A 25,396-nucleotide genomic window follows, 5' to 3' on the forward strand; every position below is an offset into this window, starting at 1 on the left:
CATATTGTTTCTAATGGGACTGAATTCAGGAGACCTTTAAGGAAAGTGATGGCCCCTTAATTGCCATGTGAGGGCCAGGCAGGGGCCAGGAATGGGGGTGTGGGGCAGGAGGGAGGGGGGACACGATAGGGATCAGGAGGGGAACCAGGTGGGAGGGATGCTGAGGCTTGAGTGAATGTGATGGGGGACAGACTGAGGGGGTGTACAGAGGAATGTGTGGTGGAGAGGGAGAGTGGGAAGGAAAAGGAGAAAAACAGGCCCCGTGTGGGTTAAGAGTGAAAAAGCACGCAGCAAGAATGAGGGGAGCAGCTGCCCATCCTGCCTGCTTGTGGAGAGCGAGTGAACAGGAGGCTGCATTTTCTGCATGCAGATTGAATGTTGACCCTCAGCTGATCACACACAAGCTGTGCCTCTTCCTCTAAAAGGTGGGGGATGGAATGTGATTGGCTTAAAAATCATGAGCTTTAAAAAAAAAAAAAGGGTTTTTAAGGGTTTGCCTCACTGTTGAGCAGCTGGTGGCTGTGGCAGTGTTTTGCACATACACGGCAGTAACGCAGGGTTGATGCCTAAAGAAGAGCTTTGCAGAATTCACTGTCCATGATGCTAGACAGGTTCAGGGGCCGGCGTGAGGCGAGACCACCTGTGATTGGGAGTAACAACGGTCTAACCAAGCACAACAAGTCAAGAAGGGGGGAAAATGGACATAAGACAACTGAGGATAGTGACAACTGTCCAGGGCTAGGAAAACCCCCAGCTATAAATCTACCACCTCACTTTTTGTGGGGGGGGAGGGGGGAATGCAAGGAGACTGTCATAGGAAGGCAGACCTGGGCCAATACAAGAGCTTGTTGCAAGTTCTAGCCCTTTAAAGCCCTGTAATCCCCGGAGGGTCATGTGACTGCAGACTAGCAGCAGGGCCTGCTGGGAGAAGGGGGCCAGGCTATAAAAAGATCTGGCTGGTGCTCAGACCAGTTGGAGAATCACAATGGAAGAAGCACCTGGAAGTCTGTCAGCAGGGGGCCCAAGGGAGAGCCCCGTGAAAGCAGCTGTGGCTAAAGGCCTGGTGAGATCCGTGCACCGAGGTCCATGGGAAGGAAGCTCTATATGGCGAGAGCTGTTGTAGGAAGCAGCCTGGCAATCCGCAAAGCAGTGCATTTTGGGAACTGACAGCTGCTCAGTGATTTAGGATCTCTGGGCTGGCCCCTGCCGATGATGCTACCTGGAGGTGGGGAACCCTTGTAGCAAAGGGGAAGGACTTAGCCCAGAGAGCGTGCAGGACTGGTGGGGAGGACTTGTTCTCTTACCTCTGTTTGCCCCAGAAGAAGAGGAAGCCTCAGCTCAGCCTGAGGGCCAAATCACCAACTCACTAGAATACCTGAAGCAAGGGGAAACTGAGGCACGGCTCCACGCTGACACTAGGATGAAGTAAGTGACCCTATCACAGATGCTTTCCAAACGCTCTAATATGGTATTAATAAATGCATGGCTGCTTCTCCTGTGGCCTTTGTCAGACACAGCTGAGGCAGTTCTACAGCAGTAACTAGCTGGTGAAATAGATGGTGCAGGCCCTGCAGTGCCCTGGACAAGATGCAAAGAACATGCAGGCCCTGTCCCAGTTAGTTAAGAGGGAAACCCAGCGGCTGGTGGTAACAGAGGGCTTTGGCTTTTATGTTTCCTCTTAAAGGGGGCTGGTGGTGGTGTTACTGCTGTGAGCTGATCTCCACCTGTCCCTTGCCAGTGAAATAACAAACCTGCAGGCTATTATGCTCTCACCCTAGGAACAGCCTGGCTTGGGGTGATGGCTGGCCTCAGGTTTTGGCAGTGTTTGTTAGTAATAAAGACAAACCTGGGGAGAGGAGGCCGGGCTGTTTCCAGTGTGTTTGCTCTCTGAGGAGGAGGGTGAGAACTAAACCAAAGGTTCAAAAGATGCATTCAGCTGTTGGCATCTTCAGGTACTTAGCTCCTACTCTCCCAGGGCAGGTTTCAGCTCCTAGGCGCACACACCCCTGAAGATCTTACTAGGGCAGAGGCACCATACCTAATAATGCTTCCCAATGACCAGGACGGAGTCCTTCCTACTGATGGCTTTGAGCTGCCATGCTGCAGTGACTTAGCTCAGGCAAACAGCGGCTGGCTTCCTCTCCATGTTAGCGCAGGGAATTGCTGGTGGTGGTTCTTAGCCTTGCTCGCTTCTGAAAAGAAAAATCTTGCTTATGGTGCCATCTCCGTGGGTGTACGTGCGTCCCTCGCTTGCAAAATTAGAGAACTGTAGGACTGCCAGACAGGCAGTAAGTTCTCGTGCTGTGCTGCGTGTGTGGGGGGGAGGGTCGCTGTTCGCAAAGGGGTTGTGATTCTGCCAGGAGGAATAGCAATTCCCAATCACTAAGAATCCGCTCAGTAAGTTGTTTGAAGATCGTTACACCCTTTATAGAGAGTTCTAGCAGAATTAGGGGATGCTGATTCTGGAAGTGTATCAAAACAAATGCCATGTGCTGCTCCAAGCAGTGTTTTTACCGTGCTGCAGCACAGTTTTATAGGTATCGCAGATTTACCACTATTTCTTCAGAGTTCTGCTGACCTTACAGATCTTCCTAGTGCCCCCCCCCCGGTGTACACAAATACTGATGAGAATAAGGAATGGTTTCTCTCTGAGCACATGCATCCCCTTCCATCCCTGTCAGCGTCACAGCTGCCTGTCAAACAAGTGAAGGTTTCAGCAGCCCTCCAGTCCGCTCAGCTGTATGGAGTGAGTGAAAATCTCACCCTGCCTGGCCAGTCTGAGTAAAACCCGGTCATGCTCATCAGGTGTTTTTGTTCACTCTCCCAATGCTTCCTGGTGGTTTTACTACTTCATACAACGCACAGTTAATCTGTGGAACTCCTTGCCAGGGGATGTTGTGAAGGCCAAAATATGACAGGTTCAAAAAAGAATTAGAAAAGTTCATGAAGGATGGGTCCATCAGTGGTGATTAGCCAGGATGGGCAGGGATGCAACAACATGCTCTGAGTGTCCCTAGCCTCCGTTTGCCAGAAGCTGTGAGTGGTCGATGGGATGAATCACTCGATGATGGCCTGTTCTGTTCTGTTCATTCCCTCTGAAGCACCTGGCATTGGCCACTGTTGGAAGACAGGATCCTGGGCTAGATGGACCATTGGTCTGACCCCATATGGCCATTCTTGATGATACCCCACTTTTATCTAGCACTTTCCTCAGATCTCAAAGTGCTCACAAGGGAAGTCAGTATCATTTTACATCTGAGGAAACAGACCCAAGGAGGTGGAGACTTACTCAAGGTCACCCAGCAGGCCAGTGGCAGAGTCAGGAGCAGAACGTATGTCTTCTGAGTCCCAGTCCAATGCTGTATCCACTAGGCAACACTGCCACATAGATAATTGTATGCTGACATGGGGATCTCAAAGATCAAGAACATCTCTCCTCTCTTGTCTTTACTAGAACAAATCTTGGCATGTGCGCTGACCTTTGGGAAATTAAAATACAAAAATGCTGTCCTGTCTCTGCCCCAGTGCCTCTGGGTTTTGTCGAGTGTGGAAGGAGCTGAATGCCCTCACAGCCTTATTGTCAATTGCTTCAGAATTGGCTTTCTATAGGAGGGTGGTCGGAGTTCAGCTCTTTCCCTGGCAGCCACCCAGCTAATCAGACAGACAATAACCACCATGGCAACAAAGCAGAAACGTGAACCAGCAGTCACTTCAGCTCCCGTGTTGGTTTCTGCCCCAGGCTCCCATCTGAAATGTGCGTCTTGGAGCAGGGAACTGAAACTGCCTATTTAAAAACTCAAGTTAATCTGAACAAGGATGGATGGTCCATTCCCTTTAGTCCCTATCTTACCCGCTATGGTGATTGCTCAGTCTGGCATTTAAAAGTTTCAGTCAGAAGCACCATTCGTGTTGAAAAGAAGGTTTCCACAGTAGATAAAATTGAGATTTTTTTTCTAATGTGCTTTGCCTCTAGCTTTCTCCCTTCGCTAAACCACTGAGCATGTTTAACTGACAGGGACTGTAATACTGACGTTTCATCTGTGTGAGAGAAGCCCTAGGAGCCCCAGGCAAGACTCAGGGCCCATTGTCCTAGCTGCCGTACAGACAGACAATAATGGAAATTGTCTATAAACTCTCTTGGGGCCGGGACAGAGAGGACATGATCGCTGAACAATCTGTAATGTGCAACTTGCATTGATTATCGAGTGTAATTGGAGCTGACTCCTTTCAACCCTTCATAGCCTTTCTCTGAATTATAAGTGGTGACAGCCAGAACACACTAAACTTAGATACTCGGTAACAATAGAAAGCTGCACTGCCAGCCAGAATCCTGTATGCCGAATAAACCAGTAATTTAGCAGGCTTGCAGATAAAAAAAATCAGCTGATTTTTATTGTTCCATAGCATTTGAGAGCTTGGCATTGTAGTTGAATAGCCTTCCATCTTCCATAGAGTCTGTGTTCTTTAAGAGCTAGCTGTGAAAAAGAGCCACTTGCCAGCATGCTTAGAAAGCTCTGGAGTGTACGATTTGTTTTGTGTAATTTGTCTCTCTGCCAGCTGTAACCAGGAGAAAACATCACAATTAACAATTAGTTTTAAGTGAGCCACTTCTGGATTCTTTTAAAAAGATTCCTCCACTGGCAGGTGCAATGTATTGGTGGTGTCAAACTATTTCCTATTGGACAGGTGTCCAACCCATGATGGGCACCACTGATGGCAAAGATCTGAATGAACCTGAGGAGGGAAGCATCTTCTCCCTCCAGATTAGGTTTGGGATAAAGTGACATGGGGAAGATTGTGCAACTTCTGCCTGTGCTGTGTGTGTTTAATGGATGGACAGAGACCTCTGGTCTCCAGGACTGTCAAGCCAGCACTTCATATGAACATCATATACATAGGGGGAGGAACCCACACCAAAACAATCCCTAATCCACATTCCAAGACCGGCTGCTCTGTTTCAAATCAATGCTGGCTGCTTTGATTTGGTAAGTGATGAGAAAAGCTCCCCCTACTGTCTCAATTTAATAAGGATTGGGAAACAAGAATTCTTGTTCTCTTGTTTTAAAGGTGAATCAGGCTTTGCTGTATAAGGTGAGACAAATCTGATCTGTGAGGGGTGGGAGCCAACAGAAGGCCCATTAAGAAACAGGTGTTTCCATCCTTATCAGTAGGCAGGATCTGCCATAAGTAACACAGCAAAGTCTGTACTGCTTTTTTCCCCCTAGTTCTTATCAGCGGTAAATGTCAAAGTGCTTTACTAAGGAGGTCAGTATCGTTATCCCTATTTCACAGATAGGGGAACTGAGGCACAGAACTGCAGCAGCTTGCCTGAGTTCACCCAGCAGGCTCCTGGAAGAGCCTGGAATAGAATCTAGGTGCCCTGAGTCCCAGACCAGTGCTCTGTTAGTGGTGGACCTCTACTGGGGAAGACTCTGCAGCCACTGAGCCCCATGGAGGCTGTCTCCAGACAGCCCTCATATAAGGGGGGAGATAGTAGGATGCAGACCAGAGTGGGAGTGTAGGATCTGCAACTACATGGATCCTTTGGCTCAAAATGTCTTTTAGGGGATACGAAAAGGCAGCCACCATGATCTAGCCTGTTGGCTAGAACAACAGCCATTGCTGGTTCCACCACAGTCCCATGCGCTACCTGCAGCTTGGGGATAAACGATTCCCTTTAGACCCCTGTGGATTCCTGCAGAGCCTGACCTACTCTGGCTTTTGGGGGTGTGTGTGTGTGTGTGTGTGTGTGTGTGTGTGTGTGTGTGTGTGTGGGAGTGGGGGCAGGGGAGGGTGAATTTTACTCACAGTCTTGGTGAAAACATGGGTTCATAATCACTGGGTTTTTGTTTTTTTTTTAAACACTGACATTTCTCTGTTTCAATTTAAGAAAAATGTTAAGAGAAATGGTCCCTGTTTCTCCCGTCCAGAAACACAAGAGATTAGGGAAGAAGAATCTCCTTTGGACGCCCCAGAAATTCAGTCCGCAAGGAAATAGGCCCAGCCCTGATACCTCGCTATCTCTGCTTCTTGTCCGGAGACCCTTTCAGCTCAGGCATGCTTTTCATAACTCTGCTCAGCTTCGTGTTAACCTCGTTTAATCGCTTCTCCAATTCCGTCGCGTATCTGAAAAGCCTAGAACGTCACAGACAATGCACTGATAAATTGTATGCACGAGGCACTGCCCAATCTTTAGAGCCCTGTTGTAAGAGTCATCCTCAGTATTTGTGTTGTAATAATCCCAGGAGTGGGCCAGCACCCCAATGTCCTAGTGTTCAAGGCCAGACGGGGCCTCTTGTATCTCCACAACTAAACGTAAAGCGTGGGAGAGGAGGAATGGTGAGCCAGACCCACACCCGCTGACATCCGTGGGATTCTTCCCGTGAACGCCAGTGGGCTTTGGAGCGTGAATGTGGTGAGGTGAATTCTTTCACCATCTCACCATTTTCCATATTGCAGCACGATTTTCATGCTGCGGCGTATTAGCTACAGCCTGCTGTACACACTGATTTGTTACCAGTATCATGCGTTTGGCTAGGGGTGCATGTGAGGTTTTTTTTTTTTTTTAACTGATTTACTGGTACAACCCGACCTGTGGCTACAGTTATAGCCGTATAAAGGTGCTTTATGCTGGGTGTAGCTGATTCGATTCCTGAGCCTGAATAAGCTATACCCAATATAAGCACCTTTAAATGCACCAGCATAACTGCATGCCCACTGGCGGGGTTTGCTGAGCCCAAGTGGGTGAGGTAATACCTTTTATTGGACCAACTTCTGTTGGTGGAAGAGACTTGAAGAAACTGACTGGAATAGCTACTGCAGATTAAACTATTCTGGAATCACTCCCATCCAGGGAGCTGTTCTGGAATAGTTACTGAGCTTTAAATTCACCCCTTACCTCATACTAGATTAACTTCCCCATATAGACAGACCTCTACACAGACATGGGTGTCTATCTGCTGGCACAACCAAATCCTATTGCTTATGTTGGGTCTCCTGGGGCTTCAGTGATAAGCAACCTCTGCTTTTGTAAATGAAGGTGGCGGGTTCTATCCCCATCTTGGTCGTGTTGGTTACAATACATGTCAATTGATCCTTGCAGGATTTAGAAGTTTATCATCTTCCAACTTGCCCCTTCCACCCTCTCTCAGAAAGCCTATGTGCATTTGCATAATCTCTTTCTAACCAGTGCAGATCTGGTTGCTTGTCCCTCAGTTAATTGTATGAACCCCAGTTAAAAAGTGCAGCAGGTGACCACTGAGACTATGCTGTTGCATCCCAGCTGAGTTCCCAGCCCCCCTCCCCGCTCACTGAATAAATATTAAAAAGAAAAGTGTAGTGAGATGGGAAATGAGCAAGGCTGACTTTTCCCCCACAGCCTACTAGTCTCCTCTACGGGGGGCCAGCACAGCTAGCTTCTCTTCCCACTTAGAACAGACACAGTAGCTATTCTCTCTAGCTATGACACAACATACTGCTGAAATTCCTGAGGAGAGACTTGATCCTGAGGAGCTGTGGCCAATTCCTTGCCCTCCACAGAGTGATACTTCTGGTGAAGGTCCTCCTTCCACTTCTGTAGCTGCGGTGACTTTAGATAACCCTGCTCAACAGAGGAAAGGGGGTGTTTTCCAGAAGAAAGCCCTGCCAGATAAAGAGATAACTGTCCTTCGCACACACATTGGAAGTAACACACACGCTCACACAATGTACTTTGGGAAGCCTGTGTAAGCAAGGAGACTGGGAAGTGCACTCTGGCTTTTAGGAGGTCTCTTCTCTCAATTTTAAAGGCCATCCTGCTTCAGATCCTTCCAAAAATGAGGGGAGGGGAGGGGAGGATATAAATATAAATCTTCATTCAGTTAGGAGAGGCCCAAAAATGGCTTTACCTGGAGCAGGAATGTTACAGAATGGATAGAGGAAAATAAAAGAATTCCCAGGGGGCAAGGCAGTTTTCACTATTCAGCTATAGAAGCTGCATTTTTTAACGGACTCTTAAATAGTTCAAGGGGAAGGCAACAGGCTTCCAAAGGAGCAGTGACCGTCTGTTGCCTCAGTTTGGCGTTCACAAGCCCCCCGGGAACTCTTCGCTTCCTTCTGTAGAGAAAAATAAAAGCTGTGGAAGCACTTGCTCTCTCTGTTGCTTGGAAGCAGCTGGGGTCTCTGACCCAGTCAGGCCCCTTATCCAGCATTCTGCAGTCTATTTCTTGGATTGCTTCAATGTTTGGTTAAATGATCCGCTCACAAGCTGAGAGCCTGTTTCCCCCAGCCTACAGTCTCCACAAAGGCACTTACTTCAAGCTGGCAGCGGCTCTGCTCTTCTGGTGTCAGACCTCCCCTGAACATTGAGGACTAGAAAAAACAACTCGCAAATTCATTTCACCTAATTCCAGTTTGAATGCTACTTCCATGGTGTGTAACGTTAGCGTTACACCAATATAAAATTCTCCTTGTGTTATCCACTTTATAACCATCGCGCGTAAATCTAAAATAACAGCAATGCCTTTTGGTAAGAAAAAAAGAGGAACAAAGTCTACCTTCTCATCCACACTCGATCTTTTGGAAAGCTTCAAAGCATCGTCTGGTTTGGAGGCAGAATATCCCTTGCTATCGATCAGACAAAAGAAGGAAAATCATGTTAGAATAGGTCTTCGAGATTCAGTGTGGGGTGGGAATCTCTCTAGTTGGAAAACAGAGGGATATGCAAGATGGATTGATGGTTCTGACTATTTCTCGTCTGAGACTAACAGACAAGACACACTGATGGACCTTTGTAAGTCCTTGTAACAGCTAAAGGGCCAATGAGTGGAGGAAATTTGGCAGTCATAGTAACAAAAGGAGGATTTTACTGCTCCAGGAGTTAAAACCACCTCGCTCATGGGCTGTCAACATTTTCCCATAATGTGGTTTGCAATTTGCCAGAGAGCGAGCGTCTTGTGGATGCCTTCTCTCCCATTTGTGATCTCCTGGACCCCACAGTCACAGAACAGCCTGACTAACAACTGACTGTGTGGAAGAATAATATCCAGAGAGAATTTAACGTGCATGTAGCTCCCTTAGTCCAAGTTAGCAGGTGAAAAGGGGGAGGGCAGCTAACTCCCTGTGACCAGCAGCTCATCATGGGTCCATGAAGTGAGCAGAGGCTGAGACTAGGTAATCGTGGAGCTATGTCCACGCCACAGCCTTGTCCTTAGAGACTGGGGATCAGAGCATGGGTGGATGGGGAGTGTTTAATACTTGGTTCGCTATAGTTCCATATAAATAATATGGCTCCAATCCATCTAGAGTGCTAAGGAGGCCTTTTAATGAGACACTCCCAAGAAAAGGACAATATTTAACAGTTGTCCCTTCTTGGGGCAGAAATGAGCCTTCATTCAGGAGAGAGAGAGTAGATACTCCTCTCGCCTTTTTATTGTTAGGAAACACTCCCCCACCCAGTCTCCTCTGGCAGTGACTGCCTTCACACCTGACAGTGAGAATGCTGTATACAATGTTAGAGGATTAAGATCCTTCAGGATGAAAACCAATAGGCTATTTTGTAGTGCCCAAAGGACCATTCATACCAAGGGCTCGCATAGCATCACAAACACAACATGAATGCAGCTGTCTGAACATGCATTACCCTTTGGGTGTGCAAAGAAATAGTTCTAAAACTGCCCCTGCATGTCTTGTCAGTGGGCTCTTCTGAAAGGCGTGACTCTAAGCTTCTTAAGGGAGGTGTGTCACGTTGGGTTAGCAACTGTCGCTGCAGTAATGCAAGTATATATGCAGAGGCTGCTATTAAAAAGGGAACATTCTTCTCCCAACAGCACTGAGTCTGCAAATAAGTCACAATATTTTCCTGTTCTCCATAGATGAAAACATTTACTACTTAAATGGCAACCACTGCAATTTAACCAAAGCTTTTAATATTCTCATTAAATGAGTTAATTAATGTTTAATCTATATTTCTGCACTGGTAAAATACCATTTTTGTGACATTCTTTGACTGATCTGAATGAAAAGCACTATATCAGAACTAGGCATTATTTTTATTGTTTTAAATAAGACTATTAAGGCTGATTAAGGGGAAGGGACTGAAACCATATAAAAAAAATACTCCAGGGAGCAATCTTGTCCATGCCTAGAAGATTCTGTCCATCCCCCTTAGCCTTTCCCATCTGACTTCTTTGCTCACCAAATTGCAGTCTGAAGCTCCTTTCCACCCTCCTGCTGACATCATTGGGAGTAGTACCCAGGAAGCTCCGAGTGGAGAGGAACACATGAAATCAGTGGGAATTAGGCACCTAACAACCTTTGAGGCTCTGGACCCCAGAGTTCACTCACTCTACCTCCCACACCATTCTCCAGATATTAGAGTGTATTTGAAAATTAACTAGACGGGTTACAAATAATTTACTGAAAGTTAAAGAAAAAATGCTGGGGTTGGATTCCTACATTTTCATGCTTTGCAAGCTTCCACCTGCTGGACACAAATCCTCCATCTTCGATTTCTTCAGCCTGAGTTTGACAAGGGCCTTATTGTAACTCTGAGCACAATTTAAAAAAGGGAAAATGCACCAAGTTAAGTGAGTTAAATGTCTAAGCAAGTCTTCTACAGAGAGAAATGCTTTACCACAACCAATGGCATAAAAAGCGTGTAATGCTTGAATTTAAGGGACACATCAACATGAGTGGTCAGTAATTAGAAATGAATCCTATTAGTGTTAATGAAAACTACATTCCCAGTGCCTTGCATTCAGCTCAGAAAATTTACCCTTTATTCTCCAGTGCCTCATAGGATCCCCAAAGACAATATATGAGTGATTCCACTTAGGCTCTTGTTTCTTCTGCTGTGTTCAAGTTAGTCTTAAAATGATTCATAATTAGAAAGAAAAAAAGGAAAACTAGAGCATGTTAACTTATAAAATCATCTTGGTGAGGCCTGAACAAGCTAGTCTAAATTGTTGGCCCATAATGCGTCATGACATCTAAGCAAAGCTGAGAACCCAGCTTCTTTCAGGATTGGGCCCTATGGAAATTAGTGATTCAAGCCAACAAAACCTGAGATAAAAGAGCCTTGTAATTAAATCTCTGCACAGTCGGAAGCCTTGGTCCGGCAGTGAATTCCATACAAGTGGATCCCTGCAGAATCAAGACCTTAAAGCACATCCTTCTAATTGACCAAATTCTCAATCCCAGACCCCAAACCCTGTCATGATGGATAGTGATTTTTCCAATAAAGGAATGATCTCGAGATGGTTGTATGCCATTTCTGGGGTCACCTGTTCTCCATGCTGGATGATCCCTATACAACTGTTTAAATGTTCAGCGTGTTCCCCTTGACATGCTTCCTTTTTGGGAGGGAAGGAGGACGTCTTAATTCCAGGCTTAAAGGTGGCCTGAAAAGCGTAAGCAGAAAGGGGTTTATTCCCCTTTTTGCTCCTTTGTGGCATATAAAGATGGTCTGAAAGCTGTGGGAAGGAGGGGTTAAAAATTGTAATTTCTGCTTGTTTGGTTTTCCCAAGTTTTCCTGGAGGGCACTTGTTAGAGATCCCAGAGATGTACCCCGTGAACTTTCCCAGCCCTTGACTGAAGGAGTGGGGTGAAGACTCTTCAATAAAAATAACTTTTTTTCCGAGGCATTTGTTAAGTTAAATAGATATTAATAAAAACAAATCATAGAGTTTTAGCCAGTGTGACTAAACTACACTCCCTCCTCCCCTCAATTAGTAGGGTTTCACCTGCATGGTGTCTCTGATGTTGTCATTCCATCTGTTCATAGCGCTTGTTCAGCATGTATATTTCATTGGCATAAATATCTCAGTTAGGGGCGTGATTTTTTTTTTTTAACCAATATAGTTATACCAGTGCAATCCCAGTATATACACCAGTATAAAGTATATATACCAGTATAAAGGTGTCTCATACCAGTATAGCTATTCCCCTTCCCATATGGAAAGAAGCTATAAGCACCTTTATACTAATATAGCTACATCCGCACTGGGGAACTGTACCACTTTTTAACTATGCTGGTGCAGTAAAGGCAGTACAACTTTTGTGTGTAGAGACTTTACAGGGAAAACAGGTTACGCAAGACCTGAATTTCTAAGATTGGGAAGGAAAAAACCTACAAAGATAAACTTTCTTTATACACCACAAAGCAAAGAGCACAAACACACATTTTTCCTTTGTACCTTTAAGGAAGTGCAAGGGCAAGATTCCTTGTATCCTGTATTCACATGTAACCCAAACAATGAAGAACCAGAGAGAGCTTCCTCAGAGGGGTAGATTTTCCCATGCTAATAAAATGGCCTAAAAGTCTTTTAGGCAGCGAATAACTGCACTGGAGAAGAGGAGCATCTTTCATATATTTATTAAAACTGCAAAAACAAATTTAGAGTAGTCCTACATAGTTATGGCCTAACTGACTTCAGAACAGCCATTTAATCCATTCTTTGGAATTTTTTTTTTCTTGGGGAGGGGGGGAATTATTTTGAGTGTGACCCTTAAAACTAGACCATTTCAGAGGCATGTGCTTACCTGTCTAATGAGGTCACTGATCTCATATTCTTTACTGGGTATCACTGCAAAGTCAGCTTTCACTTCTGAGTATGTGTCATTAATAATAGCCAAGAACATGTTCTGCATAGAAAGGAAGCATTTTGAGACTTTCTCTGTGTAAATTCTATTTGTTTCTCTGAGTCTATTCTGTTCTGTTCCGGTTCTTATCTAGCAACAATATCTGTGGTATCTGAGTGCTGAACGCACATGGCGAGTTCTAGCTCCAAATCATTAACATCTGTTAGAATAAAATAATAATAACTTTGCTAGTGATTATTTAAGAAGAGGTCACTGTGCATAAAGTTAATGAACTAAACCAGAAAATTTAACCACAGAGGCCTGCAAGAAAAGGGATTAACTTTAAGAAAATTTGTAAATCTCGCTGCTCTAATTAGCAATAAAACTAAAAATGGTATAAGCATTTGGGCACTGGTGTCCTTTTCTTAAGGCTTACTGGTTAGAAAAAAAGGGTCCAATTCTGCTGACATTCACATTGGTGTAAATAACAGGCACAATCAAAAGTGCATCTAGATGATGAAAGGAGAATCATACCAGTGTGACACCCAAGATGCAACTAAAGACTGCATCCTCCTGCCTCTATCCTTGTATTCAGCTTTGTGATGTTTTTTGATGGAGGAGGGCTGTAGCCCAGCAAAGGTCTGTCTTCACTGAGCACCTGGCTGAGCTTACAAAACTACATCAGAGTTACTGGGTCCTTACTGGTGCTGAACTCCCAGTCCTATGGTTCTTTGCGCTGCAGTAAACTGAGCCACTTTGTGATTCTTTCCCCATGAATTGTGGGAGAACTTGTCTGACCTTCGGGGCACACGGGGGGAATTGTGGCAAGGCACTGAAGGACCATCAGCACTCAAATGATTTAATCTGTGTCCACTCCCTGCAAAGTGGGTGGGTTACCAGCCTGAGTGAAAGCATGGAACCAGGGCTCTACCCCATGCCACCAGTTGGGCTAGTTAGCCGAGGTTGAAATCACCACTGAACTCAGCTGAGGTTTTTGTGTGGTGTGGAAGGGAGAGAGGCTAAAGGCAACACCTGGGTAAGAACCTGGATTAACTCTGAAGTGAAGACAGACTCTGAGAGGCCTGCATAGACATGGCAGGCCCTGGTGGTCACTGTGTCACATGACAACCCTCCATAAGAGTGATATGGCCGAGTCTGGTGTACCCAAACTTCACTGTGTGAAAGGAGAAGGTGGAGTCTGACTTGTGTTAGTGTAAATGTATTATTATTATTTATTATTATTAAATGACCACTTACCAGCAATACAAAGAACACGAAGAACACAAATGTGATGAAGTAAATGGGTCCGAGAATTCGGTTAGCTTGCTCTATGCTCGCAAAGTTAAAATCACCCAGCACTATGCGAAACTGCGTAAAACTTGGAGGAAAAAAACAAATATTGTAACCATGTGACCTTCTTTAAAAGGTTTTAAAGGGGTAATTTTATAAGGTAGCAAGTACAGGATTACTGATTAAGGAAATTCTGAAAGCTATTTCATCCTAAAGTTGAAATAATCTATTATGTGAATAAGCACCAAGAAAAAATGTCTAGAAAGACTGAATGGCACGGACCAAACGCTGCTACCTCTGTGCATATGCAATGCAATACTAGCAGAACTAGCAGTGTAGGGTGGAAACTCATGGAAAAGATTCTGCCGCCTGTAATATCAGAATGATGACTCGGCAGGTTTTCTCTGACTTACACCCACAGGGTGTGATGGAGCATGGCCTAGAGATCAGGGAATGTGTTCTGGGTACATTTGGAACTGCAGATCAGGCAACAGTCCTATCCACAAACCCCTGCACAAACTATTCTTGCTGTCAGGAATGAGGGATGATTTCAGTCAAGATTCAGCGTGTATTAACGTTGATTTAGAAGCATGTTGGGTGCTGTAGGCAGTAAACCCAATTCCAGATGCCAAATGGAATCTGATCAGGTCTGCTGCTGCAGGAACAAGATAATTGAGAATAACTTTCTAGAGGAAATCCGGAAGGGGCTGTGGATGGGCTATAGTCCTCTGAGCTTTGCTGCGCCCGTATTACCTAAGAGAGTACAATTATTGTAGTAGCATGGGGTGGGGGAGGGTGCTCTGCTGAGGTGAGGCAGTGTGCATGTTCAATAAATGGGGGTGTGCATTGCAAATGTTTGAAAGCTGCATACATGCAGTTCTGAAAAGTGGAAAACTCATCAACTTGTGACCCGAAGACCAAGTAGCCTAACTGTGCATATGCAAAGAATATGATGAAAAACATGATGGCAAATCCGATGATGTCTTTGGCACAGCGGGATAAAGTGGAGGACAGCTGGGTCATGGTCTTGTTAAAGCTTATGTACTTAAATATCTGGAAGAGAACAGATCAAGTTATTACGGGTGGTGACCAAAACATACTGTACATTCTTAATACAATACTTGGAATGTTAGCTGTTTACAGTAACTTACAGGTTAAATCTGTCTTTAAATAAGTCTGGTGTCCAATCAATGTTAATAGCATGAATCTCCAGTGAAAGCTGGATTGGATGTTTTTGGGGAGGAAAGGATTGCTCTGTGGGCTGGTGGCCAAATATATTTGTTTAGTAAAACTCAGAAAGGCTGACTGCACCCCTAGTGAACCCTGGGGCTAGTAACCAAGTCTGGCACGTGGTGACCACTGGCAAGACAGATGCTGCAAGCCAAGCTACCAGCCATAATTTAAGGTCTCCAGAATAGGGCAGATCCATGTGGTGGGGGTTGGTATGGAGGTTTCTCTTCCAATTTTTGGGAGCCTAAGACAAGTCCTGAATGCAAAAGCAGATTTGCCTTCTTGTGTGATGATCAGCAGCTAAGCAGACTGAATGGCACCAAAAGCCACAAATGTCCCGTATTTACCTTCATGGCACATGAATTAGAGAGTCCGCTTTAGTTTAGCTTTAGCTTATTTATTTATCTCCCCTGCTGCAGATTAAGCCCTTCTCCTACCTTCAGTGGACCTGGAGAACAATTGATCACCATTCTCTTTATAACAGCCCTTAATCTGAAGAATGTTATCAGGTCCCCTCTTAGTCTTAAACATGCCCAGTTTTTTAAACCTTTCCTCATAGGTCAGGTTTTCTAAACCCTTTATCATTTTTCTCACTTTGTTCTGGACTTTCTGCAGTTTGTGCACATCTTTCTTAAAGCATTGTGCCAGTAGTAGACATTATCTGCACAAAAAAATTAGCTGTCTTTTTTTCAGTAGCTGAAACTGTATTTAAAAGCTATCATAGCTGTGCCATCAGCATAGACCAGGTCATAGCCTTGATAAAACTAGGTCGCAGGAATAAATGAGTTTTAAAATTCTGTTTGGGCACAATTATTCCTCACCCAGTCTAGCAGGCCAATGATTTTGTATAAGAGACAGGGCTTTTAGCCATAGTGCCCAAAATATGAAACTTGTCTTCAGAAGGACTAAGGTTGTGCAAGAACTGAGCATGTGACTGGCCTTTGGAGATGGTTCCTTAAACAGCCAGATAATCTGTTCCTCTTCTGGGATCTTATAAACAAAATTGTCACTTTTAGCTCTACCTGTGTAATTCAGCCTTGAAGATGTAAGAGCAAAGATTTATAATAAGCTTAGTAATACTATCATTCTGGTGTACAACATAGGAAAATCAAGAACTGATACCTTTATCCATGCAAAGAAGACATTGATAGCAATCATGTTGTTGTAACGGGTTTGCCAGTATGCAAGGAAATAAAAGTCTGGATATACATATGCATTAGACAGCAGGCTTTCCATCAGCAAGGACACTTCTACAGTACGATACATATTGAAGGCAATGGCAAAGATAGACAGCTGAATAAAAGCAGAGGCTAGTCAGTCTACAGTCCGGATATTCCCTCTCATCTTCAGTGCTCTAATCATGTCCAGTTGCATGATCATAAGCCTAAAACTCTCTACAGCTTGACAAGAGTAATCGGGAACACTGAGTGAAAAAGTAATTGAGTACATGAATGTGTTACAAACATCACATGGGAAGCCTGATGTAAATCTGGCCAGTACAGGGAAGGGGGAGGTGTCGCCTCTGTGTCATCTCCTAACCCCTGCCCTTCTTGACCTTGATAAAACCTCTCCCTGGATGTCCCAACAGGACCAGGCTCTGCAGGAGTGGAGGGTGCGACAGGCCTGATCCTGAGCATGAGAGATGAGTAGGTGGACAGTACTAAATTACTGCCCATTCTACTGTCTGCTAGGGACCATCTTTTGGTAGGAGGATCGGGGGGAGCTGCTGGGGGAGCAATAGGAGAACAATTCCTATCAGAGCCAGGCTTCTGCAAGGGCTGGAGTTGGACCAGAAAGCAGCGTGGAGGATCTGAGGGTTCCTCAGGGAATCCTGAGGGATCTGAGCTGAATTCCCTACCAGTCAGGTGGCAGTGTGACACCCTGTAACCACCTCTTCAACAGCACTATTTAAGGGAAACTCTGTCAGCGGAGACTTGTGATGTTTCCTATCCTACGTGTGGCAAAAACCCACATTTGGGCTGCTGAGCACAGATTCGGGATTTTGCCCCACAACAAACAAACATTCTGGTTGCATGTTAAGGGCATCCAAATTTTCACACCTGAAAGCTGCATTGGCAGTTTGTCAGAGGCCTTATTCGAAGTCCACTGAACTGAATGGAAAGACTCCCGGTGACGTCTGGATCTGGCTTCAGAAGCCCAGGGACCACACCTAGTTTAGTCTGGTCATAAATTAACCAAAAACCTACTACCAGACTTATTTTTAATAATTTACACGATGGTCGCACCAAGAGACCCTGTTGTGCTAGGTGCTGTGCAAACTCTTGGAGACGCTCCCTGTCCTGAAGACCTGGCAGTTGAAATAGACAAGACAGACACAGTGTGGGAGGGAAGAGAAGCACAGGGAGGGGAAGTGACTTGCCCGCAGTCACATGACACATCCAGGTACAGAACCCAGCTCTCCTGAGCCCTCATCCAGTGCCCGACCCACTGGACAACTTGGCCTCATCCCTGTATTAAAATGTATAAACCCACTGTAACCAAGGACTGAATCCAGGCAGTTTTCTCTCTCGGCCATTACTGTCGCATCTCACGTCACAAATGGCCCCTTGTTCCCAATTGCTAGCTTCTGATGGAGACGACAAACCTGCAGGTAGACGCCACGACCGGGCTGTACTCACCGACACCAGCAACATGTCTAGCCAGTTCCAGGCACTTTTAAAATATTCTCTTTTCAGTTTTTTCACTTTTATAACTTCTTGGATAATGAAAGCAAAGATGAAGAGGCAAAAGATGACTTCACAAGAGGCAAGGAAATAATCATAGTAAGTGACATATCTCAGAAGCTTTACTGAGTAAAACTGCGAGGAAGGGAGAGCACCACCAGTAGCTGGGAATTCCACTACCAACCTGTGAAGTGATTTAGACAGGATTGTATTTGTTGCTGGTTCCAGTTATCAGACAGCATCACTTTCAATCTATTGTCCTTAAAATTTAAAATATGATCTAATGATCCAATAAGGAAAAAGGCTTGTGTAAAAATAGTAAGCTTTACAACTCTCACTTTCATTAAATCCTCCTCTAAAGATAATTCTCAGTCATTCAGAAAGAGCATAATAGAATAGGCTGAAGACAAAACAAGAAGAGCATATGGTACACAATCCAAATAGCTGCTTTCAGTTAAAATATTCCATCTGCTTGCACTGATCTTAATGAAATGTTGTCTGAGCAGATCAGACGCTCTCCCAAGCCTTAAGTTCAGGATCCTGTGTTTTTCTTTCAGTAGCTGATGACAGGACTGATACACAAGTGTTGCTCTGATGGTGCAAAAGGTTATGCAGTCAACTCCTATCCAATAGGAATAATCAGCTATACGGTCAGGCAAAACCCTCTGCAGGATTGGGTTGAAGCATTTGCTCCTGTTTTAAGAATTAGCTGTCTTGCCAACTGCTGGATGAGAAACACAGACCAGTGTGTGCTGGAGGTAAACAGCCTTTTATTTCACCCTTAAAGAAGCATAATGCCTTAGTAAATGGGATTTCAAATGGAGTAAATGTAAGCACTGACCTGACAACACAGAAGAGGTTTATGTTAGCATTATACACTGAGAAGTCAATAAATACGACTCTTGTCCCTCTAGTGAGCCAGCCGTTACGTCTGAGAAATGCAAGTTTCTCTACGCTCTCCTTCTTCGATTTAGGTAAGGTGAACATGAATCCTCCGCCACTGTAAAGGCCAATGGCTCCCCAGTGCCAGGGGGCTAATGAGGAGGCGGAGGAATACATCCATCTGTTGGAGACAAGGAAATACAGCAAAGTGCCTGTTTTACCTCTCTCTGCATGGCATTAGTGTCAGACTAGAAGAAGTCAGCCCAAATTCAGGCCTCCCATAATTTGGTGCTTTTCCAGTCAAGTCAATGGAGTTGCACACATCTTATGCCATTGCTGAATTTGGTCCATAGTCCCCAGTCTCTTTCTTTCTCTTCTTTTTTTTTTTTTAACACTATGCATCTGTGGTGCCAAATTTGTCTGTTACATTGGTGTACACCCAAATCAAGGGGGCTGCACCAGTGTAAATCAGTGAAGAATTTGTCCTATTGTCTATGTGTGTTAATTGTACCAAGTCAGAAATAACAAGCTTAGATAACTGAGATCATCTGTGCAGTAATGACAATGGAGACTGCACTGAGCATTTTTCAGGTTTTATGGATAGCATTTTGAAAACCAGCTAAGGAAATTTAGTGTCCAACTCCCATTGAAAGCCATGGGATTTTAAAAACCCATGTCTTATAAACCTATATCCAAAGTAAAGAGTAAGAAAGTTCAAAGTGGAATTCTACAGTACTTACACAGACCCGTTCTTTAGACCAAAATCAGATCTATCTTCAGCTGTATAGCGGTATTTGTGATAACACTCTTTCAGAAAAGCTCGGAAATAGGGATAGATAGAGCATGTGTTGTTGCGGACTTTTAGCTGACGTATCTGGGCCACTCCTAAAAGTAAGTTCTCATAGTAAACATGACTGCTGTTTTTGTGACTGGTCAATGTCTTGTTGTTGTACCATGTGTCCCAGTACAGACCTTCCAGCAGGGGTCCTTCTGCAAACTACATACACAGTGAGATTAGATATTTAAGAGACGCTGGAAAGGCTACTTTCAATGTCATCTTCTAAAAGATACCAATCTTCATTATAGGGCTCTCAGACAAAAGACTAGAAACTACAAGTTAGGGCAGAAAGTCTGGCTGGCATAATGACATTACACAAGTTGTGTTTGCATCTTTTTCTCCGATTTAATGTTTCTCTCTGGTGATCTTTTATCATGTGTATGTGATCTTTTATTGGTTTTTTTCTGTAATGTTTTCACCTTAAGAATAAATGTGCTTGCTTAGAAAGAGCTGTGTGGTAACCTATAACTGCTGGCAATCATTGTCCATAGTCTTTGAAAAGAAAGCAAATTGCAGACACTGGCTTGGTTGGCTCTTAACTGTCTTGCTGGGAATCTCACAGCGTAGGCAGGGAACTGTGCAGCCTGGAATAAACTCCAGTCAGGAGGGAGAGCGATGCAGGTCTCCACCCAGAGATGACCGCTGAAGAGCGAGAGCCTAGAGTGAATGTCCTTGTTGGACAAATGGAGGGGGAATAGAGGTGCAGTTGGTTATTTGGTTATTTATTTGGGATCAAATCTGACTTTCCAAAGACCATTTCTGATATGTACCTATGGCTTTGCTCCTGGCTTATACTGATCAATAGCACTTTTGATCAAATGGATCAGACTTCGATGTTTTTGAAGGCAGAAAAGAATTTATTCCCTTTCTAAGTGCTCTTGGCTGCTGATAAAGAATGTTACAGCTTGGCAGAGTGCTAATTAGAGCCAGTAAAAATGTGATTTGAAGTGGCTTGGCACCAGAATGCATATAACAATTTGCTCTGTCTTTGCCAGATGGAGACTTTGCATTAATATCTGTCACGTTGGGGAAGCTCAGAATTGTATGGATCTAACTGTAGTGACCAAAAGAGAGGCATGGGTCCCCCAGATTGATCCTTATAATCAGATTCCACTGCTTTTTAAAATCTTAACTAGGAAAAAATAGTCCTAGAACTAAAATATTTGTGTTTTTTCAATGATGGCTGGACACTACAGCAAACTTAGCGGAGTCCCCCATCTAGTGGTAAAAGTCTGTGTGAGCATCTGGCACCCAGCTTGTACCAAAGCTGGGACTCGGAGGGTATATTTACGCTGCAATAAAACACCCGTGGCTGGCTCGTGTTAGTTGACTCGGGTTTCCAGGGCTCAGGCTACGGGCTATAAAATTGTAGTGTGGATGTTTGGGCCGAGAGTCTGCACTCCAGCCTTTGCCCAAACATCTACACTGCAATTTCATAGCCCTGCAGTCCAAGCCAGCTGACATGAGCCACCTACACATGTTTTACTGCAGTGTAGACATACACATACCGTATGTCTACACTGCAGAAAAATCTGCAGCAGCAGGTCTGAGCCCAGGTCAACTGACTCATACTCTGGGGCTAAAAATAGTGTAGAAGTTCCTGCTCAGGCTGGAGCTTGGGCTCTCAGACTTGCCTCCTCACCAGGTTTCAGAGTCTGGGCACTAGCCCAAGAGGGAGCATCTACACTGCTATTTTTAGCCCCAGGGTGAGAGCCCAAGTCAGTTGACTCAAGCTCTGAGACTTGCTGCTTCAGAGGGTTTAGTTTCTTTGTTTTTTGGCAGTTTCTGTACCATGACACCTCTCCTGGTTTGGATAAGCCTTGTATACAAAATGTTCCACTGTTGCTAACACCTCTGAAGCTGCAAAACAACACTAAAGTTTGCCCTCCTAGTCAGCTCCCAACAAAACAGTTAAAATTAAAACCTTACCTTCCAGAAATCAACCATGCTGCCTATAGTCTTGAAAGAAGTTCTATCTGTCTCGGACACAAAGGTTTCAAGAAAGAGATTTGACATAACTTTGTTCAAGTAATACATGTCTGGGTTCACCATGCCGAACGTCACTGGAAAGAAAGGGCTCGATTGTAAAATGAGGTCTGAACGTGAAGACAATGGCCAATAGCACAGTGGTATCCCGAAAGTGCTGCTTACATCAAACTGAAAAAGTAGTAGCCTGGAAACACAATCTAAAAATGGGGGTATTTTTGATCCGTTAAAACCAAATGAAAATCCACAGTTATATTTTCATTTAACATGTCTTAAGCAGACAAAGGTAAGCAGGTAGCCCCGCTGGCTTATCAGAGTAATTATACCAGGACCCTGCATGCATTACAAGGTGCCTAAGCTCATTGTTTAGAATGTATTTAAATCAAAGGAAATAAGTTTAAGCACCAAACAACTGTATAATATTTTCCAATTTCATAGTGCCTTTCATCTCAATTCATTTTACTGTTATAGTCCAAATTGTGGTGGTACTTCAGGTAAGTGTTACTTCAGTTTTACAGTGGGGTACCATCTTCCTTCTTTAATTGTTATTCTGGAAGAAAAGTTTTGTCAGGGCACTTTCAAATGAAACCACACCATTGGCTGAAAGTCAAAGGCGTAGGAGATTGAGTTGCGGTGTTAACTCTCAGCCTTCCTAGCCCAATGTTATGCATTGAAGAGATGCAGCTCTCTGTAAGCCAAAAAAATGTTTGCAAATAATGCATTACAATTAACTTTAGTTCATTGGAGGACTTACATATACACAGATCTGTAAGGAAAATGATATAGATTAGCAGTTCCTGAAGGGTAGTTTTCATTTCTAGCTCTCTACTGTGTGTGAGACGAGATTTCACAACACCTAACCATGTGAAATAAAAAGCAGAATGAAAAAGAAATGTAGGAAAGTAGAAGAGGGGCATACATATTCTCAGAAATAACAAAATCAAAACCAGATTCCAACTATGCAGGGAAAATCCAGAGGCCTTTTAGGATTTGTAAAGTGAAATCTTTTTAATCCAGAGGTTTCCCAAATCTGTTTTGAAATTCTTTTATGCCCTGAAAGAAATGGCTTTCAAATCAGAGGAGTATGCAGGCTGGGGGAGTTTCCCTTGCTTTCAGCGCAGGGTGCAGTGGTTGGGGCTTTTTCAGGATCTGAGTCCTTAACAGCTTGTTTAAGAACATTATAGTGCCATGATGTTGCAGGAGCGCGTTGGGTTCTTGCTCATACAAAGGCAGAAAGTTGGTGTGAGAGCTTCTTCGATTGTTCAACGGGTGGGATGGTGGGTGAAGTGCTTGCAGGAATGGGAAGGGGGTGGATACTGCTTTGGCTACATCCCAGCCTCTTTTCTTTGTTTATAAGTTGTCCTTGTCCATTTCAACTTAGCGAGACACCTAGTTGGAGTGTGCTGACCACATCATCACTGTACAAACACAATCAATAACAAGCTTGCCCGGGGGGGGCATTAGGCTGGACCATGCAAGATCTGGAATGGCCAAGGGCATGGGAGCGGGGAGGGTTACCACAGGGGCTGGGCTGCGTCTGAAGGGCACAGGATGAGCTGAGCAGGAGATGGGTAGGTTGCACTTCTAGACTGGGCAGGGGAGGGGAGGGGAGGGTGGAGTGAAGCTGGGCTGACAATGGATGTGTGAGAACAGACCCCTTGTGAAGGGGGCACGGTAGCCACCGCAGGGTGAGCAGCTGGGCGGGCTAGCTTGGGGTGCACGGGCCAGGGCTGGGCTGCACTAGTAGGGGGGGGGAGGGGATGGGGGTGCCGGGACTGGGGGGGATGGGGGTGCCGGGACTGGGCTGGGCTAGCTCAGAGTGCCTGGGAGGCTGGGGGGGGGCTGGTTTCGGGGGCGGCTGGAGGGGGGGGCTGAGCTAGTTTGGGGTACCGGCGGGGGTGGGGGGCTGGGCGCAGAGGCCCGGGCCGGGCTAGTTTGGGGTACCGGCGGGGGCGGGGCTAGTGGGGGGTGCATGGAGGGAGGCTCGGGGCGGGCTGGGCTGGCTCTGGAAGCCGGGCTCCGGGGGCGGCCCGGCCGGGCCCTGCCTGACGCACCGCCCACTCTCCGGGCCCCCGAGGGCCGCCTCTCGGCTCGGGGCTCCGCCGCCTCCGGCCCGGCCGGGCGCTCCATGGCGGGGGGCTCGGCTCCGCCCGCTTTTGAGTCACACCCGCCTGGGCCCGGTCCCGAAAGGCGGCGGGGGGTGGGGGGGCGGCTCGGCTACCCGGCTCCGAACCGGCCCGGAGGCTCGCAACGTGCAGCCAGGCCCCCTGGCGGGCAGCAGGGCAGGAGGGAGAGGCTGGGTTGCCTGGCAACGGGGGCGTCCTAGCAACACACCAGGCCCCACTGGCGGGACAAATCGGCTTTATTCATTGAACATTAAAAGGGAGACAAACCCGACCCGGGCCAAGTCGGGCTGCTCTGCATTAGGTCTCCAAGGGAGGTGCTGGAACCTGCCGTTGGCCGCTCTTAGGAGACGGGATGCTGGGCTCCATGGACCCTTGGCCTGTCCCAACCTGGCCTTCTTACCCGGCCCCTCGGCTGGAGGTTTTTAAGACTGTGCTGGGCTCAGTTTGCTGGGTCCTGCCTCAACGCAGGGGGCTGGCCGACCCTTCCGGCCCTACCTTGTTACGGTTCCAGTGACCCCCCAAGACTGCAGCAGTGGGGGAACCCAGCAGTGCAGAGAGCGCTGAACGGGGTCAGGCTGCGACTCTAGCCCTCCGGTGTGTCAGGTTGCTCAGGCTGGGGTGTCTTCCCTCACAGAGCCCCCTTTGTCTTACTGTTCAGGATGGGAAGAAGTTGCTCCCCGCTTGCAGTAGTTCTGTCCTGAATGGTGTTCTGGGTCATGAGCTTTGCTCTCCATGCGTCACACTGGATTGGAAGCAGTCGTGTTTTGAGTACGTGCTGCCACATTTGGAAGTCAAAGCACAACCACTCTTTGCCCTCGCTGCCCAGGTAGGCAGGCTGAATGCCATGTAGTTTTCTTGGCTGGGGATCCTTCAGATGAAACAGAAAGGAGGTTCTGTGTGCTCTTTGTGGACTTTTAAGGCCCTGTGGCACTTCTTGTAAGACTAGAGTTCTCCACAGCATCCTTAGTCACCGTTTCCCCTGTAGGGCAGCACTCGACTTGTCTGCCCTCTCACTCCAGAGGTGGCTTAATTTCCATGGTTACGGTCTAGGGCAAGATGTTTACCCCCATTGCAAAATTGGAGTAACACTTATTTGAAGAATCATCAGAATCTAGACCTTAACAATAAAATGAATTGACTATTCAATGCACTATGCAACTGGAAAATATACACCCCTCTGGTCCTAAACAGACTTATAAATAAAAGTCTTTACTGATAGGAACTAATGATAATACAAATAAACACAGATTTAATTTTCCTTCAAAACCAAAAACCACAAGCAAACAATCCAAGTTACGTGTACACCAGTCTACACTCGATTAGTTCTTCAGCTAGGGTCAGCCTTAGTGAAGAGAGAACAGCTACAGCAGCTCAGCTCAAGTAAGCTATTTCTCTAACAACCCATTCAATGAGATGGAGGGAAAGGTATGGTGTTGCTGTTGTCACAGCATGTGTGGTGGTCTTTCTGGCTATTGGGCATGTAGCCCACTGTATGGGCTTCCTGGTTGCTATATATTCTATGCAGTGGATAGTTTTGACGCCCCCATCTCTGCCAACGGATACTATGTGTCTGTTTAGAGGGAGATTGCAGAATACAAAGTTTGTGGATGCAAGAAGAAAAAAAATTTCCTCAAAACAGCTGCTCTTAAAAAGTCAATAGTTTGAAAAGGGACAAAGTTCAAAGAGTTTGTGAATTAGGCATGAAATGCACTTTATTTGTTGAACAAGTTGTGAACAATATGGAACATTTTTCAGCCCTGTATGGGTTATTTGAATTATCTAAGTCAAGTCAACTACTGTAT

At 45.5% G+C, this 25,396-nt stretch overlaps 1 protein-coding gene and 1 long non-coding RNA gene across 2 annotated transcripts; one reads left to right on the forward strand and one right to left on the reverse strand.

Annotated features, from left to right (window-relative positions):
- Nucleotides 1-822: 822 nt before the first annotated feature.
- Nucleotides 823-11,629, forward strand: LOC137165542 (uncharacterized). Its single transcript, XR_010923417.1, has 2 exons — nucleotides 823-1,425; nucleotides 11,505-11,629. It is a non-coding gene; the product is annotated as an uncharacterized lncRNA (long non-coding RNA).
- On the reverse strand, nucleotides 4,364-23,598 carry PKD2L2 (polycystin 2 like 2, transient receptor potential cation channel). Its single transcript, XM_067566825.1, has 15 exons — nucleotides 23,523-23,598; nucleotides 22,223-22,324; nucleotides 21,412-21,545; nucleotides 19,385-19,641; nucleotides 18,604-18,825; nucleotides 17,718-17,946; nucleotides 16,201-16,371; nucleotides 14,720-14,901; nucleotides 13,816-13,936; nucleotides 12,520-12,621; nucleotides 10,435-10,526; nucleotides 8,535-8,604; nucleotides 7,476-7,600; nucleotides 6,014-6,135; nucleotides 4,364-4,557 (listed from the first exon to the last, which is right to left on the reverse strand). Exons 1-14 carry the CDS (start codon nucleotides 23,596-23,598, stop codon nucleotides 6,018-6,020), a joined length of 2,001 nt encoding a protein of 666 aa, XP_067422926.1. The 3' UTR covers nucleotides 4,364-4,557; nucleotides 6,014-6,017.
- Between the last annotated feature and the right edge of the window lie 1,798 nt (nucleotides 23,599-25,396).

The sequence above is a fragment of the Emydura macquarii genome, unplaced genomic scaffold (assembly GCF_026122565.2).
Source record: "Emydura macquarii macquarii isolate MOO-44397 ecotype Brisbane River unplaced genomic scaffold, CSIRO-AGI_Emac_v2 contig_2768, whole genome shotgun sequence".
Lineage (NCBI taxonomy): Eukaryota > Metazoa > Chordata > Testudines > Chelidae > Emydura > Emydura macquarii.

Coding starts and splice junctions, on each gene's coding strand:
- PKD2L2 (XM_067566825.1), bottom strand. CDS start 23,598: ATGGAGCGCCCGGCCGGGCCGGAGGCGGCGGAGCCCCGAGCCGAGAGG. Junction 21,546..22,222: donor CCTTACAGATCTGTGTATAT/GTAAGTCCTCCA, acceptor CTTTCTTTCCAG/TGACGTTCGGCATGGTGAAC. Junction 8,605..10,434: donor AGCTTGCAAAGCATGAAAAT/GTAGGAATCCAA, acceptor TCTGATCGATAG/CAAGGGATATTCTGCCTCCA.